The following is a 14,109-nucleotide window of genomic DNA, read 5'->3' as shown; positions in this document are numbered from 1 at the left end:
GACAAAACAAATTGGCACACCCGGTGGGACAATTTTAAATTGAAGTGTGTCAAAAGATTAATATTTTGATGTCATTTGGTGTATGCAATTGAGAAGTGGAAGGATTATTCACATGGCTGATGAATTGTCAATTGTGAATGGTGGTTCGTCCGCCAATGACAGCATACCAGTAACTGTGCAAACTTTGGAGGTTACTTCACGTTCGGAAGGTTTGGGTGTAAGTGAAAGTATAGTGGTTACTAGTGTTTAAACTGAAAATACTGGATGTAATATTCATCCATGTGGTACTTTACCATCAGTCCATCCTCCAATAACCACTAGTTGGCCTCCTTATGGTCTTCCTCCCGGTTATACTCCACTGGTGAGTGATTTTGTTCTTCCTGTTCGTTTTGGGAGTGTAAACGGAGTAAATAATTCTCAAAACCTACAACAGTATTCTGAGTTTTTTTGTGATTATAATGTGGGCTCTACATCGAATGCCTCTAATTCCATGGCAGTATTTTGACAACATATAGAGGAAAGTCATCATGATTTAGTCAACTTATTGACTCAATAAATGACCACAATTCTTAATCCCATGATGGCTGATCATGAATCAAAATTCGAACGCCTTGCCAGACAAGTCGAACGGATTGCTCGAATCATTGATTATGATGAAGGTGAAAGGCATGAGACCGGTGGGAATAATGAAGGGTTTGAAAATATATTTCAAAATGAAAACAACGTTTTAAATAGAGAGAATCCTCAGATAATTTCACGTGGCCAGAATGCAGATGATGTTCTAGCTAGATTACGTGCTAATCATGGTGGTGAACGTTATCAAGTCACAAGAATTGTGGAAGAAGTGCTCAATCGATTTGGTTTGAACATTGATTTTATGAACCGGCCCCATTTTGTGTATGCTTTCCCTCAAGTTGTTCAAATGGATGAAGTGCCAAGAGGGGTGAAGAATCCAAAAATAATCACAAAATTTGCAAGAGAAGTCGGAGAGTCAACCACTGAACATGTTGCTCGATATTTGGTCGAGATTGGGAATCTAGCCAATGATGAGAATTTGAAGATGAAGTTTTTTCCTTCTTCGTTAACGAAGAATACGTTTACTTGGTTTTCGAATCTTAGACCAAATTCGATAACGACATGGAATCAATTGGAAACTGCTTTTCACGCTTAATTTTATCGAGGGGAATTGAATGTGGCAGTTAGTGACCTAGTTGCTTTGAAACGTGAGGATGGTGAAACCATTGATGACTATATGATACGTTTTAAAAATGATAGAAGTAGATGCTATGTGTCATTACATGAGGGTGAAGTGGTGAAAATAGCGGTTATGGGTTTAGGGTTCTATATGCGTCGAAAGTTGCTTAATGTGCATATCCCTGACATAGCCCATTTGGCTGAAGGGTTCGTCAGGTTGAATTAATGAAGAAAGAAAAAGAGAAATATAGGAATGAACAGAAGTTAAAGAGTAAACCTTTTTCTCAAAAGGAGAAAGTTGCTTATGTAACCATGGAGTCCACAGAGGAGGAGTTTGATCTCGAGGCAGAGGTCGATTTGGCCGAACCTAAGAAAGGTCCTCCATATGTTTGTTCCCTACTCAAAAAGCTTCATAGTAATGAAAAGTCAAATGATTCAAAACTAAAAAGTGGAAAAAAATATAGTTTTGATATTTCAAAATCTGATCAGATTTTCTATTTGTTGCTTAAAGATAAACAATTAATTCTGTCTGAGGGTAGAACTTTACTTTCGGGGAAAGATTTAAAAGGGAAACCTTATTGTAAATTTCACCAAGCAACCAGTCATTCGACTAATAGTTGTGTTCGTTTCAGGGACCTGATTCAGGAAGCCATCATGGAAGGACGTCTGAAATTTGATGATGGGAAAAAGGAAATGAAAGTTGATGTTGATCCTTTCGACGCAGAAGCTGGTTTTGTTGAACCATGCTTTGGAGTAAATATGGTTGAAATGTCATATGATTTTGACGTGGCTCTAGATGATTTCGAGTCATAAGTTCAATCAGTATATCCTCGAGTAGGAGATGGTCTGCTAGATTTCTTGGTGCAGCAAAAGATCAAAGATCGTGATGTATCTTAGTGTTCACGGTGTAATGTTGTATTCGATGCTGAAGCTACAGCAATCTTTGAAAAAGAAAGGATAAAAAATGAGTTAGCTCATAGAGAAGAGCAAGCTCGTCAGAGGCAACCAATTCGGCATATAGAGGGGCAAAGTTCCAAGGCCCCTCAGCAAAATACTATTGCACCGTTGAGCCATTCTCGGGCTATAGGTGTCCAGTGGATTCGGAATTGTCAAGAATTCTAGAATCGAGATGCTCATTATCGACGAAATCCACAATGGGGACATCGAGGACCTCTTCGAAATCAGTATCCCTATCAACATGGTCGGGCCAGAGGATACCCAAGGGGTAGAGGAAGAAGAAATCTAAATCAGAATAAGAAGCCTCAGTCAGACAAAGGAAAGGAGGCAACACCTTCGGTGCATTCCCGAATAGTCTTTCCTTCTGATGGAGAGACGTGCCCAAAGGAAATTTTGTCCCCTGCAAAGTTGGAGAAAGGTAAGGCAATAGATTATTCTCCAGGAACTGATAAAAGCAAAGAGGCCAATTTGGATGAAGAATTCTTCGAGGAAGGAGATGATGAGATGGTTGGAACTATTTCGATTATTCCAACTGAGTATTTGGGCGAGTATGAAGGCGATCCCGAAGAAGATTATGACATGGATACTGAAGAAGCCTTTTCTTTCATCCAATATGAGGATGAACCAAGGTATTTTCTGAGGCCCACTGAAAAGCAAAAGTCCCATCTCCGCCCACTTCATGTTACTACTACTTTGAGTGGGATTAAAGTGAATAAAGTTTTGATTGATGGTGGAGCAGCAATTAGTTTCTTGCCAGAAAGGATGCTGATGAAGGTTGGAAAGCATCCTGATGACTTGGTTCCCACCAATATTGTTGTAACGAACTTTAGTGGCTCTTCTACTCCTGCAAAAGGTCTGGTTACTTTGTAGGTGAAAGTGGGGTCATCTGAGCGAAACACTGTGTTTGTGGTGGTGCCATCGAAAGCAAGTTACAATGCTTTACTAGGTCGAGGCTGGATTCACAGAGTTGGGCTGTACCATCTACTGTGCATCAAAGTGTCCTCCTTTAGACAGAGGATGGCAAGCCTAAAATTGTTAAGGCAGATTTGAATCTATATGTCGAACAGCTGCATGTTGATTTTAGGGTGTATAGCCCAAAACTGAATCCTTTAAATGTTGACAGGGCGTTGAATTTTTATAATTGTGAGTGCTGTTACTTGTCTTCGGAGGGCCTGATAGTGAAGTTGCGTTATCCACACCTCGATATACCCCCGACTGGTTGGGATTGTTCATCTTGAATATATTCGAGATGGTATTCGATGGGCATGCTCAAGACGTCTCGAATTACCTGGTAATCTTAAATAATTATATAAGTAATTTTCCTTTAATAGAGAATAAAGTTGAAGAAGTTGAATCAGTTAGGAATGTGTTGTCTGCTTGTAGTAGTTACAATTTGATGTCTTCAATCGAATTTAGTCATGGTTTAAGTTTTTCTTCATTATGTAAAGTGAATGATACTGTTAGTCGAACTGCAAATCTAATAGTAGAAGTTCATTGTGTTGAAAATAAAGCTGATGTTAATCCAGCAAATGATCAAACCCGTTCTATTTATAATGAATCTGTTGATTTCTCTTTTGATTGCATCTATAATTTAGAACCTTTGGGTTTTGAAAAATATTCAGTAAAAGATGTGAATCATTTCATGGGGTTTGAATCTCAAGATCCTTTAGAAGAAATCAATTTAGGATCTTTTGATGATGTTCGAATTACTTATATATGTAAGAATCTTGCGGATCCTTTTCGAACTGAACTTTTTCATCTTTTACATGAATTTAAAGATTGTTTTGCTTGAGATTATCATGAGATGCCTGGTCTTGATCATTCTCTCATAGAGCATCGATTATCATTGAAGCCAAATGCTCGACCTGTGAAGCAAACTCCCCGACGTTTTGCTCCAGAAATCAATCTAAAGATTAAAGAAGAAATTGAACGGTTGATTAAAGCTAAATTTATTCGAACTGCACGTTATGTTGAATGGGTTTCGAACATTGTTCCTATGATGAAGAAAAATGAAAAATTGAGGGTGTGCATTGATGTTAGAGACTTGACTAATGCTACCCCAAAGGATGAGTATTTTATGCCAATCGCAAATATGTTGATTGATTCTGCAGCGGAAAATGAAATTTTAAGTTTTATAGACGGTTATTCAGGATATAACCAAATCTTCATTGCATAAGATGATGTGTCCAAAACTGCTTTCCGTTGTCCCGGGGCATTAGGCACTTATGAGTGAGTGGTTATGCCTTTCGGGTTGAAAAATACTGATGCGACTTACCAGCGAGCAATGAATGCTATATTCCATGAGTATATCGGGAGATTTATGAAAGTGTATATCGATGATGTTATGTTCAAATCGATTTCATTGAATTAACACATTGATCACTTAAGAAAAGTATTTGTCACCATGAGGAAGAAGGGATTAAAGATGAATCCTTTAAAATGTGCCTTTGGTGTATCAGCTGGGAACTTCTTAGATTTTGTTGTTCATAAAAAAAGAATTGCAATCGATAAAAGCAAAGCCGATACAATATTAGCATTGTTTGCGCCTAAATCAAAAAAAGAAGTGCAATCTTTCCTAGGAAAAGTGAACTATCTTCGAAGGTTTATTTCGAATCTTTCTGATCAAACTCGAGTATTCGCGCCTTTAGTAAAAATAAAGAGTGATTCACAATTTGAATGGACAAATGAGCATCAACAGGCATTTGAGTCAATTAAGACTTATTTATCTAAGGCTCCAATAATGACGAATGTTCGTCCTCATGAGGCATTAAAACTATATATCGCAGCATCTATAAACACAATTGGGTTTATGCTAGCCCAAGATGACGAGGATGGACATGAATGGGCAGTTTATTACCTTAATCAAGTTTTGACTGATATTGAAACAAGGTATTCTCCGATAGAAAAATTGTGTTTGTCCCTATACTATGCTTGTATGAAATTAAAGTGCTATATGGTGGCTAAATCGGTAAAAGTTATGGCACAAACTGATCTCATTAAATATATGTTGAGTTTTCCAATGTTACGAGGTCGTTTAGGAAAATGGATACTAGCTTTGACATAATTCGATGTATAATATGTCCCGGCCAAAGCTGTGAAAGGTCAGGTCATTGAATATTTTCTAGTTGATAATTCGGATAATTTGAATGACCAGGGGACAAATGTACTTAACATTAAAGTTAATTATTGGAAGTTATATTTTGATGGATCGAAGCACAAAGATGGTGCAGGGGTTGAAATTCTTGTTATCTCGCTAGAATGGGATTCCATCAGAATTCCTGTTCGAGTTAAAATATCCTTGCTCGAATAATATGGCAGAATATGAAGCTTTAGTTTTGGGACTTGAAATCTTGATTGGAAATGGGGGCATTGGAAGTCCAAATCCTAGGGGACTCTCAGTTGGTCCTGAAGCAGTTATCAAAGGAGTTTAAATGTAATAATGAGAAGTTGCAAAAATATTTGGCAATGGCTTGGGAGTTGTTAACCTCTTTTCGAGAAGTTTCTTTGGTTCATATCCCAAGGATTCATAACGAGATCACTAATGAGTTAGCCCAAATTGCTTCAAGATATAGAATCGGCCTAGAAACTTTAAGAAAATTAGCTAGTATTCGTCAAATTTTAGTGCCTACGGATGAAAGGGAAGCTTTGTGTATAAGCGAATGGAAAGATAATGATTGGAGAAAGCCTATTGCTGAATATTTAAAGAATCCCAGCATCCCAGTTGATAGAAAGGTAAAATTGCAAGCAATAAATTTTGTCTTGATGGCTGATGAGTTGTATAAGGGAATCGATGGAAGTCTGTCGAGATGTCTAAGTCAAGATGATAAAGACATTGCTTTGGGTGAAGTCCATAAAGGGATATGTGGTGCTCATCAAGCTGGAAAGAAGATGAAATGGGTGCTATATCGCAATCATGTATATTGGCCATCCATGATCAAAGATTGTATCGAATATGCAAAGGCGTGTCAGGAATGTCAAAAACATGGTTCGATACAACAGATCCCAACATCTGAGTTGCATTCGGTTATAAAGCCATGGCCGTTTAGAGGTTGGGCTTTGGATTTAATTGGATTGATTCATCCTCCTTCATCGAAACATCATAAATTTATCCTGGTAGCAATTGATTATTTTACAAAGTGGGTCAAAGCAGTTCCTTTAATAGAAGTTGGGCAAAATGAAATAATTGATTTTATTGAGGAACATATAATCCATCGATTTGAAATTTCTCAAACATTAAGCACTAATCAAGGGACTATGTTTACTGGTCAGCGAATCAAGAATTTTGCAGCTTCAAGGAATATTAGTATGATTATTTCAACCCCCTATTATGCACAGGCTAATGGGCAAGTCGAGGCAGCAAATAAAATCCTGATAAGTTTGATTAAAAAATAGATCGGGAATAGACCTCGAACTTGGCATGAAATGTTAAGTCAAGTTTTATGGGCTTATCGAAATTCACCAAGAGGGTCAATAGGTACGTCGCCTTATAAATTAGTATATGGCCATGATGCTGTGCTACCATTGGAAATCAATCTGAATACTTTGAGGGTGTCCAAACAAAACGATTTGCCAGTTCATGATTATTGGAATGCAATGTTTGATGAGTTGAACGAATTAGATTCAAAACGAATATTGGCACTCGAAAATATGATTCGACAAAAAGAAAGTGTTGCTCGAAATTACAATCGTCGAATAAAGGAGAAATACTTCAGTATAGGTGAGTTGGTTTTGAAAGTTATTTTTCCAATAGAAAAGAAATTGAGAGTTCTTGGCAAATGGTCCCATACTTGGGAAGGCCCTTTCCAAGTGATAGGATTATATTCCGGAAATGCATATCGAATCAAGGATATCGAATCAGGAAATATAATCAATTCGATTAATAGAAAGTATTTGAAGCAATATCATTGTTTGCTGAATTAAAATTAAAATGCATAAGTCCAAAAATAAAGAAAACCATTACAAGTACTGAAGTCTAAGGTGAAGAAATGTAAGGTGCCATAAACTTTGCTAAGTCTGAGCGTAGCTTTACCCTTTCATTATCCAGAACTGAAAGTGTCTCAGCATGATTGAATTCTTCATATTGGGCCTTGTCAAGTTGTTTCTCACATTATCCCTGTTTGGCCTCAATAGAAACGATTTCTTGTACAAGTTGTTGATGTTCTTGCTGGGCAGTGGCTAGAGGTGTAGTTATATCAGTTCTTCTCTTCCGAATTTTGGCAAGTTTTTCTGTAATTTGAGCCAATTCTGCTTCATATTTTCTTTCTTCCTTATCATAGTGAGCTTGAACAGAAATAGCCTGAGAGATTATCAAATCGAATTCTTCACAAGAAGCTTTGATTGGCTGAAGAGCCGCAGTATAGCTTTCTGACTCAGTTCTGATCTTAGCTACTTCATCTTTGATTTCTTGAAGTTTTTCCTGGGTAGCTATGCTTTTGTTGACAATTTGTTTGAATTGATTGATTATGGCAGAGTGTAAGGTTAGAACTTGAAGTTCAAAAGATGAACCCAAAACATCGGACAAAAGCTTGTTCAGGACTGCATCATTAGTCCATTCGATGGGTGGATGGTCCAAGAGTTTGAGAAGTGATAGGAGTTGTTCTCGAGCATTAACATTCAGCTCGGATGAAGGACCAGATGTAGAAGGACCAATGAGTATAGGGGTAGAAATAGGCACTTGGTCTTCCTGAATAGCTAGATTTAGAATGGTGACCAGGTTAATGAAGGTGACATTTGTAGATTCGGTAGAAACACTCAAATCTCCATATCCTTTACCAAGGAGAGGTTGGAGATCAGTTTGTTGGGGAGGAATAGAGGTTCTTTGTGGAGAACAAAGGGTTTCCAGAATTCTAGATGGAGAATCTGAAGCAGTAGTTTCAGCGAGTCGAGAAGGAGAGTCAGAATCAGGGGCCACTTGAAATTCAGCAGAAAGCGCAGCCTGGTTGGTTGGGGAGACATGTTGAATGATCAAAGTTTGTTTTGGAGAGTGATGGGTGTGCTCCTTTGTTAAGTCAACTACCTGTGTCTCAGTCGGAATGGGAAAAGCGACTTGGAGAGGCTGAACAGATTTTGTGGCTTGCATTGATGAATGAGATGTGATTTGTCCTATGTCCTGTTGTTGTTGTTGATGTGGCTGATCAGGTGCCAGAGATGAGGTGATTGATTATGCAGCAGTAACGGGCTTAAATATAAGGTACAATAAGTCGAGACTTATTTTAACTAAATCGAAATATATGTGAAATTGATATAATGTTACCGGAATGGGTCTAGTTGTTCGAACTAATTGAGAACCCGAATCTGAATCAATTGTATCCTCCGATTATGAGGATGTAGCAAGGATATTCTGAATAGGGGGCTCACTGTCATCAGAGGAGCTTTCGCTCGATGATTGCAATTGTAACTGATGAAAGATTGAAATCAAGAAGCTTGTAAGTAAATGTGATTTTCGAAAAGTTTCAGGTTAAGTACATATGTATAGGTAGAGAATAGTTACCCTTCTGAAAGTCCTTGTGGGAGTCCTTCGACTCTTCCTTAGCGGTTGTCGTGAGGAAGCTGTGGCTTCGGCCTTTCTTTTTTGAGGTCTTTTTGGGGAACCCTCAATAGCAGGGACCGCTTGGACAACAGAGCGCTTAATCTCTTACAGGGTGCGACTGTACTTAGAGTAGTAAGTAGTCCACCAATCGAAGCAAGATTTTGTGATGTAAGAGCTTCGATTGTAAACAAGGTGATTGTAGCTCTCTTTTTGTTATTGATTTTTCGAAAGACAGAGGTCAAGTTCTTTCTTTGAGGCCAAAGTAATATGGCAAAATGGCCTGCTGTTTCTGGGGAGAGGAGTCGGGATGGCTTGTGAGAAGCCAAGTTGCCTAGCTGTGTAATGAGGGACTTACAGAGTTACCTTGAAACGTTCTTTTTTATGTTGAGGTAGCCCTGTAGAAATTACCTGTACATACAGTAAATTTGACCAACTCCTGTTAGCAAGCTCATTTTCTTCAGTATCGTTGGGGAAGAGGAGGCGTTCGAGCCAAGCAGGACCACAATTTCGACGCAAAAAATGGATGAAATTGAGGTCCTCATTGTGGAAGTCTTTGTAAGAATGAAAAAGAGAAAAGACAATCCAAAATCGGTCTTCATCCGATTGTGCTTCTGGAAAATTTGGCTTGAAATTAGCCAATCGGAAGCCTTCAATGTGTTGTTTGTCTGTAGCACCACTGCTAGGATTTGTCATATACTTTTCAAAAATAGCATTGAGCCATAGTTGTAGAAGGCAGATTGGACCACCTGTACTGATTAAATAGTTGTTTCGAAGACAATTGACAAATTGGCCAAGTTCTTCGAAAATATATCCTAGAAGAAGCTTGGCCAAGTTAAAGTTGTTTCATTCATGAAGTAGAGCGGCAAGAGGGAGGAAAAGCTTTGACATTTGAACTTCGAGATCAGAATACGATTGCATTTTGCCAGTAGAACAGAAAGGCTACATGTTCATCATCTGTAATGGCAGTGCCCTATGCGCCCATATGATGAGCAATAAAGTCACTGTAAGAAGTTGTGGGGGCAATGTTGTATTGATGCCTAGGCTACATGTCAGAGGTGAAGTCTGGAGGACTAATTGGGAGTCCTGTAATAGCAGCTACATCTAGCAGTGACATACCAATCATTCCACAAGGAAGGTGAAAATTATTGGTAGTCTTGTTCCAGAAAAAGGTCACAGCTCCAATCATCCAAGGGAGCGTCGAAGGAGAAAAGTAAGAAAGTCTCAAAAGATCTTGAATCCCGAGAGCCCCCCAAATAGCGCTCTTTGATGGGGCAAGACGTTCATACCAGGCTGTGAAGTCAGTTCCTTGGGGAGTGATCTTAGGGTTGTTCCGAAAGGGTTTTTGGCTGGTGAAAAAGGAGATATCGAGATCTTGATTGGTCAACAAGTCTCGATGGGAGTTTTTTGTTTGCCCTTTCCAGATTCTCGATGGGACCAATAAAACAATGGATGTCTTCACCCACAGTAAAGGAATAAGGATTCTAGGATCATTAATTTGAAGTTGTGGGTCATCGATAACTTCATCATTGACTTGATTCAAAATATAAAGAGCTGGAGGAACCAATGGTTGTACCATTGGGCCTTTGCCTTTGTCTTGTGCAGCGACATGAGATGAGGAAGCAGCCATTGAAGAGTAAAGAAGAATGAAGATTGAAGAGTAAAAGTTGTACAAGAAGGATGAATGCAAGAGGAGTTTAGGAAACAAGGGTTTGAGAAAGTTGAACAAAGACGGAAGTGTCGAATTTAAAGGGAGTTTCACTGTAGCCATTATTACAGAGGGAATTCAAAGAGAAAGGAGGTAACTTTGCGAAGAAGGCGAAGTGGTGGAGAGAGAAAGCGCAAGTCATGGAAAACGTGTCAAACGGGTCGGAATTAATGCCCTTTCCAAATTCTTTGTCCAATTTACATTTCAGCATCTTTAATTTCTATGTCAAAAGTCCTTTAATTCAGACGAAGGCATCTTACCGCTTTGTTTAAATTCAATGCAAATTATTTCAATTTTAGTCAATTTACTTTTCGAATTTTTTCTTTTACACTTCTTTTATCTTTTTGGTACTTTTCGAACTTATTTCTCGTTTTAATACTCGTCTGATTCGAGAACCTTTGATACATTTATAGAACTAGTACCTACAAAAGAGAAGTAGGTTTCGTTCCCAAACCATTAGAATCAAATCACCATCGATTTGCTAAAAATCGACAAAACAGTTTTCTTTGGTTTAATATTTTTTGAAGCTTATGTTTTGTTTGTGATTGAATTTTATCCCTTAGGATAATATCGAAAAGGATAAAATGCAATTACTTGGAGACTTAAAATTTGTACTTCCTAAAAGGGTCGAAATTTTTACTATTGATCTAAAAAAAAATGGAAAACTATTGGTTTTTTATGCTTCCCTTCATTTCTATTTTGCTTAATTTCTTTTATTAATATACATGCTGTCTTTTAAATTTTGATGTCTTTTCTGTTAGTCCCATTTCCCATTATTATTTTACCATCATCGATCAGGAGATATTTGGCAGTTTAACGAGGAGTTTAACTTCACTATTGTTTAGACAGCATTCCTAAAAACTATATAAAATTTTCACATTAAAAAAGGAAAAATATTTTTGTTTTCCGTTGTATATATGATAGCTAGCCATCTAAACAATTAACGAAAATTTATACCAGAATAAAAAAAAAACGAAAATTAAGAGAAAAAGTGAAAACCGTCAAAAACCTTAGAAAAATATTAAAAGTTGAAAACCGGGCGTTAATTTTAAAGGTTTGGGCCGAAGTTGGGCCAAACGGGCTAAAAACGCTAACGGGTTGGACCGGGCCCAAGTTGGGCCCAAACCTAACATATATAAGGGTTCATTTAATGAACCCATGCAGCCACAACACCATTAAACACACACACACACACACCAGAAAAGAGAGAGGGGAGAAGAGGAAGAAGAAAATACTATTCACTTCAATCTTCTTTTCGCGATATCTTGAGCTACAGAGCTCCAATCGCCACACCGTTTGCGGCTACGCATTCCTTGTGAAGAGCTATACAAAACCCATATAAGAAAATAGCAAGGTAAGCTCGAAATTTTCTCAGTTTCTCTCTTCAAAATTTCGGGTGTTTAGGACTTTGGGTTAAATGAGTTTTTGTGATTTTGGATGATTAGGTTTGCTCTAATCGTTGCTTAGCATTGGATTCTTGCTATCAAATCTGTTGGAAAAGGTAAGAGACATTAAACTCTTGTGACATTATGTTTAATTAAAACCCTAGGTTGATTTGTGGTGATTTATATGTATATAGCTTGATTATTGTGAGTTTGGAGCTTGTTGGTGCTTGTTGGAGTTGCATTGGTGGTTGGATCTTGGTTGAAAGCTCTTTTGGTGCTCAATTTTGAGTTAAGGGCATATTGAGAATCGATCAAGGTATGGTTTCGGTTTCCTCTATGTAGTATGTAATATTCATGGACATTTAGGCTAGTGACCTATAGGATAGGTATGAATGATAATGGTTGATGAGTTGTTAATATTGATGTATGATGACTTATTGTGAATTGGTGATGATAGGGTGATGATGATTGATTGTGTGAATTTGCTAAATGAATTGTGATAATATTTGTGATGTTGGAATTGATGAATTGGTAAAGTGGTTGGAAAATGTGAAAGAAGATTGAGTAGAACGTGAATTATGTGATATATTGATGTTGAGAAGGAAGAGGATGATATGTGAAGGAAAATGTGGTAATATTAGTGTATTATGGCACAACAGGTTAATTTTGATGAAAAATGAAGTTTTTGAATGGTTTGGTATGATTTGGAATGTGTTTGGTAAGAAATTGTGGAAATTGTGAAGTTTGGTAAAATTGAGTTTTTGCTAAATTTTGTTCGATCATAACTTATGCCTCAATTTTCAAATTTTGATGAAATTTGTTTAGAATTAAAGATCTTTGAAAACTCTTTAAATTGAAATAAAGTTTGGAAAAATTGGAATTTTGTAGAGGAAGTTATAATCATTCAAAGTTGGTGTTAAAAAATCTGAAACTCTGCAAAGTTGCAGAATTTTATGATTTCTGATGTATGCGCGCGCACAGCCTTATGCGCGCACACAACCCTGCGAAAATCTTATTCTGCACGGACGCCCACACCTGTGCGCATGCACAGGCAGGGAAGTGTCTACTGGTTGCAGCGCTAGTACAGCTGGTGCGCGCACACATCAATGGAGAATTGCGACCTGTGCGGACGCACACACCCCTGTGCGTACGCACAAGTCGGGAAGGGGAGTCTGTTGGGGGCGCTAGCACACCCTGTGTGAGTGAATAGACCTTATGGATTTCAGTATCTGTGCGTACGCACGCACCCCTGTGCGCACGCACACTTTTAAAATCTCCTGGGCATGCGCTCGCACACACCCCTGTGCGGCCCACACGCCCTGTTTCTCAAATTTTTCCTTGTTTTCAACTATTCTACCTTCCCAACAAGGTTGTAAGCTTCTATAGCACCATTTTAGGACTCTTGGGCCTAATTTTGAATATTCAAAACATGGAAAAGAATTTAATGGATTTAGATGATATTATTTATAAAACTTAGAAGATGGAGGTCTAGGTTTCGGGTGTACTGGGGATGGTTTGATGGTATGTGACGAATGGTTGATGTATGAGATGAGAATTGAGGAACTGATGAGTTTGAAATGGAAATGTGAATTGACAGTGGTAGAGATGAGTCAAGGACTCGGAATGAGATGGTAGATCCATGACACACTAAAAATGTTTTCTAAAAATCACTGATGTATCATTTTGATATTGAGACTATGAGACGTTATGCTTCCGGCAAGGACTGTGGTTGGATCCCGCCTGTCGAGGTAGCGGCGGCGGCATAAGGGTGGTGGTTCGTTCCGCTTGCGCTTAAATGCGAGGTCGGTGGTAAGAGTATCCCGCTCGCATCCCTTCGGATCATTAGAGCGTGCAGGCGCTGGTACCTGGACAATGATCCGAGCACTATATCTCGAGGGTTCCCATATGAGAAAATTCGAAGGGCAACATCTCCATGGAGATGTGTCAGGTTGGCAGTTGAACCGACAATGTGATATCACAGCCAGTAGGACAGGCATTCATCATATGCATTTTCTATCTGTTTGTATGCTTTGACTACTTGTAATGGCTTGCCTATTTGTATAACATGCCTATTTGCTATTTGAATTATTTGCCTTACATGCCAATACTTGTGTTTTACTTGTATTGTATATTACCTGTGTTTTCTACTGGAATTGAGGAGGTTCGGAAGGCGATGGCGATGGGATCGCATGGAGGATAGGTTGGTAAAGGCTGTGGGACAGCGGTGTTTGATTAGAATAGAAATCCCCTAAGATAGATTATCCGGTTTATTTGTGTTAAGGTTTATATAATTATGTTTATTTGTTTTAGAATAATTTAAGTTTGAAATCTTGTGATGG

The 14,109-nt window shown here is 38.3% G+C and overlaps 1 protein-coding gene across 1 annotated transcript; it reads left to right on the top strand.

Moving 5' to 3' along the window:
• The first annotated feature begins 3,955 nt into the window (after nt 1-3,955).
• LOC148554207 (uncharacterized) lies at nt 3,956-5,408 on the top strand. The gene is made up of 3 exons (XM_088495037.1): nt 3,956-4,292; nt 4,611-5,040; nt 5,306-5,408. The coding sequence occupies exons 1-3, from the start codon at nt 3,956-3,958 to the stop codon at nt 5,406-5,408; spliced, it is 870 nt and encodes a 289-aa protein (XP_088351163.1).
• The last annotated feature ends 8,701 nt before the right edge of the window (nt 5,409-14,109 follow it).

The sequence above is a fragment of the Arachis ipaensis genome, chromosome B7 (assembly GCF_059453495.1).
Source record: "Arachis ipaensis isolate K30076 ecotype BB chromosome B7, ASM5945349v1, whole genome shotgun sequence".
NCBI classification, from domain to species: domain Eukaryota; kingdom Viridiplantae; phylum Streptophyta; class Magnoliopsida; order Fabales; family Fabaceae; genus Arachis; species Arachis ipaensis.
This window is presented reverse-complemented; position numbering and strand designations above follow the sequence as displayed.

Excerpts from the sequence above, each read along its gene's own strand:
- LOC148554207 (XM_088495037.1), top strand. The coding sequence starts at position 3,956 with ATGCCTGGTCTTGATCATTCTCTCATAGAGCATCGATTATCATTGAAG. Across the intron at positions 4,293-4,610 it reads AATTTTAAGTTTTATAGACG|CTGGGAACTTCTTAGATTTT; the intron begins GTTATTCAGGAT and ends TTGGTGTATCAG. Across the intron at positions 5,041-5,305 it reads TTGACTGATATTGAAACAAG|GGGACAAATGTACTTAACAT; the intron begins GTATTCTCCGAT and ends TTGAATGACCAG.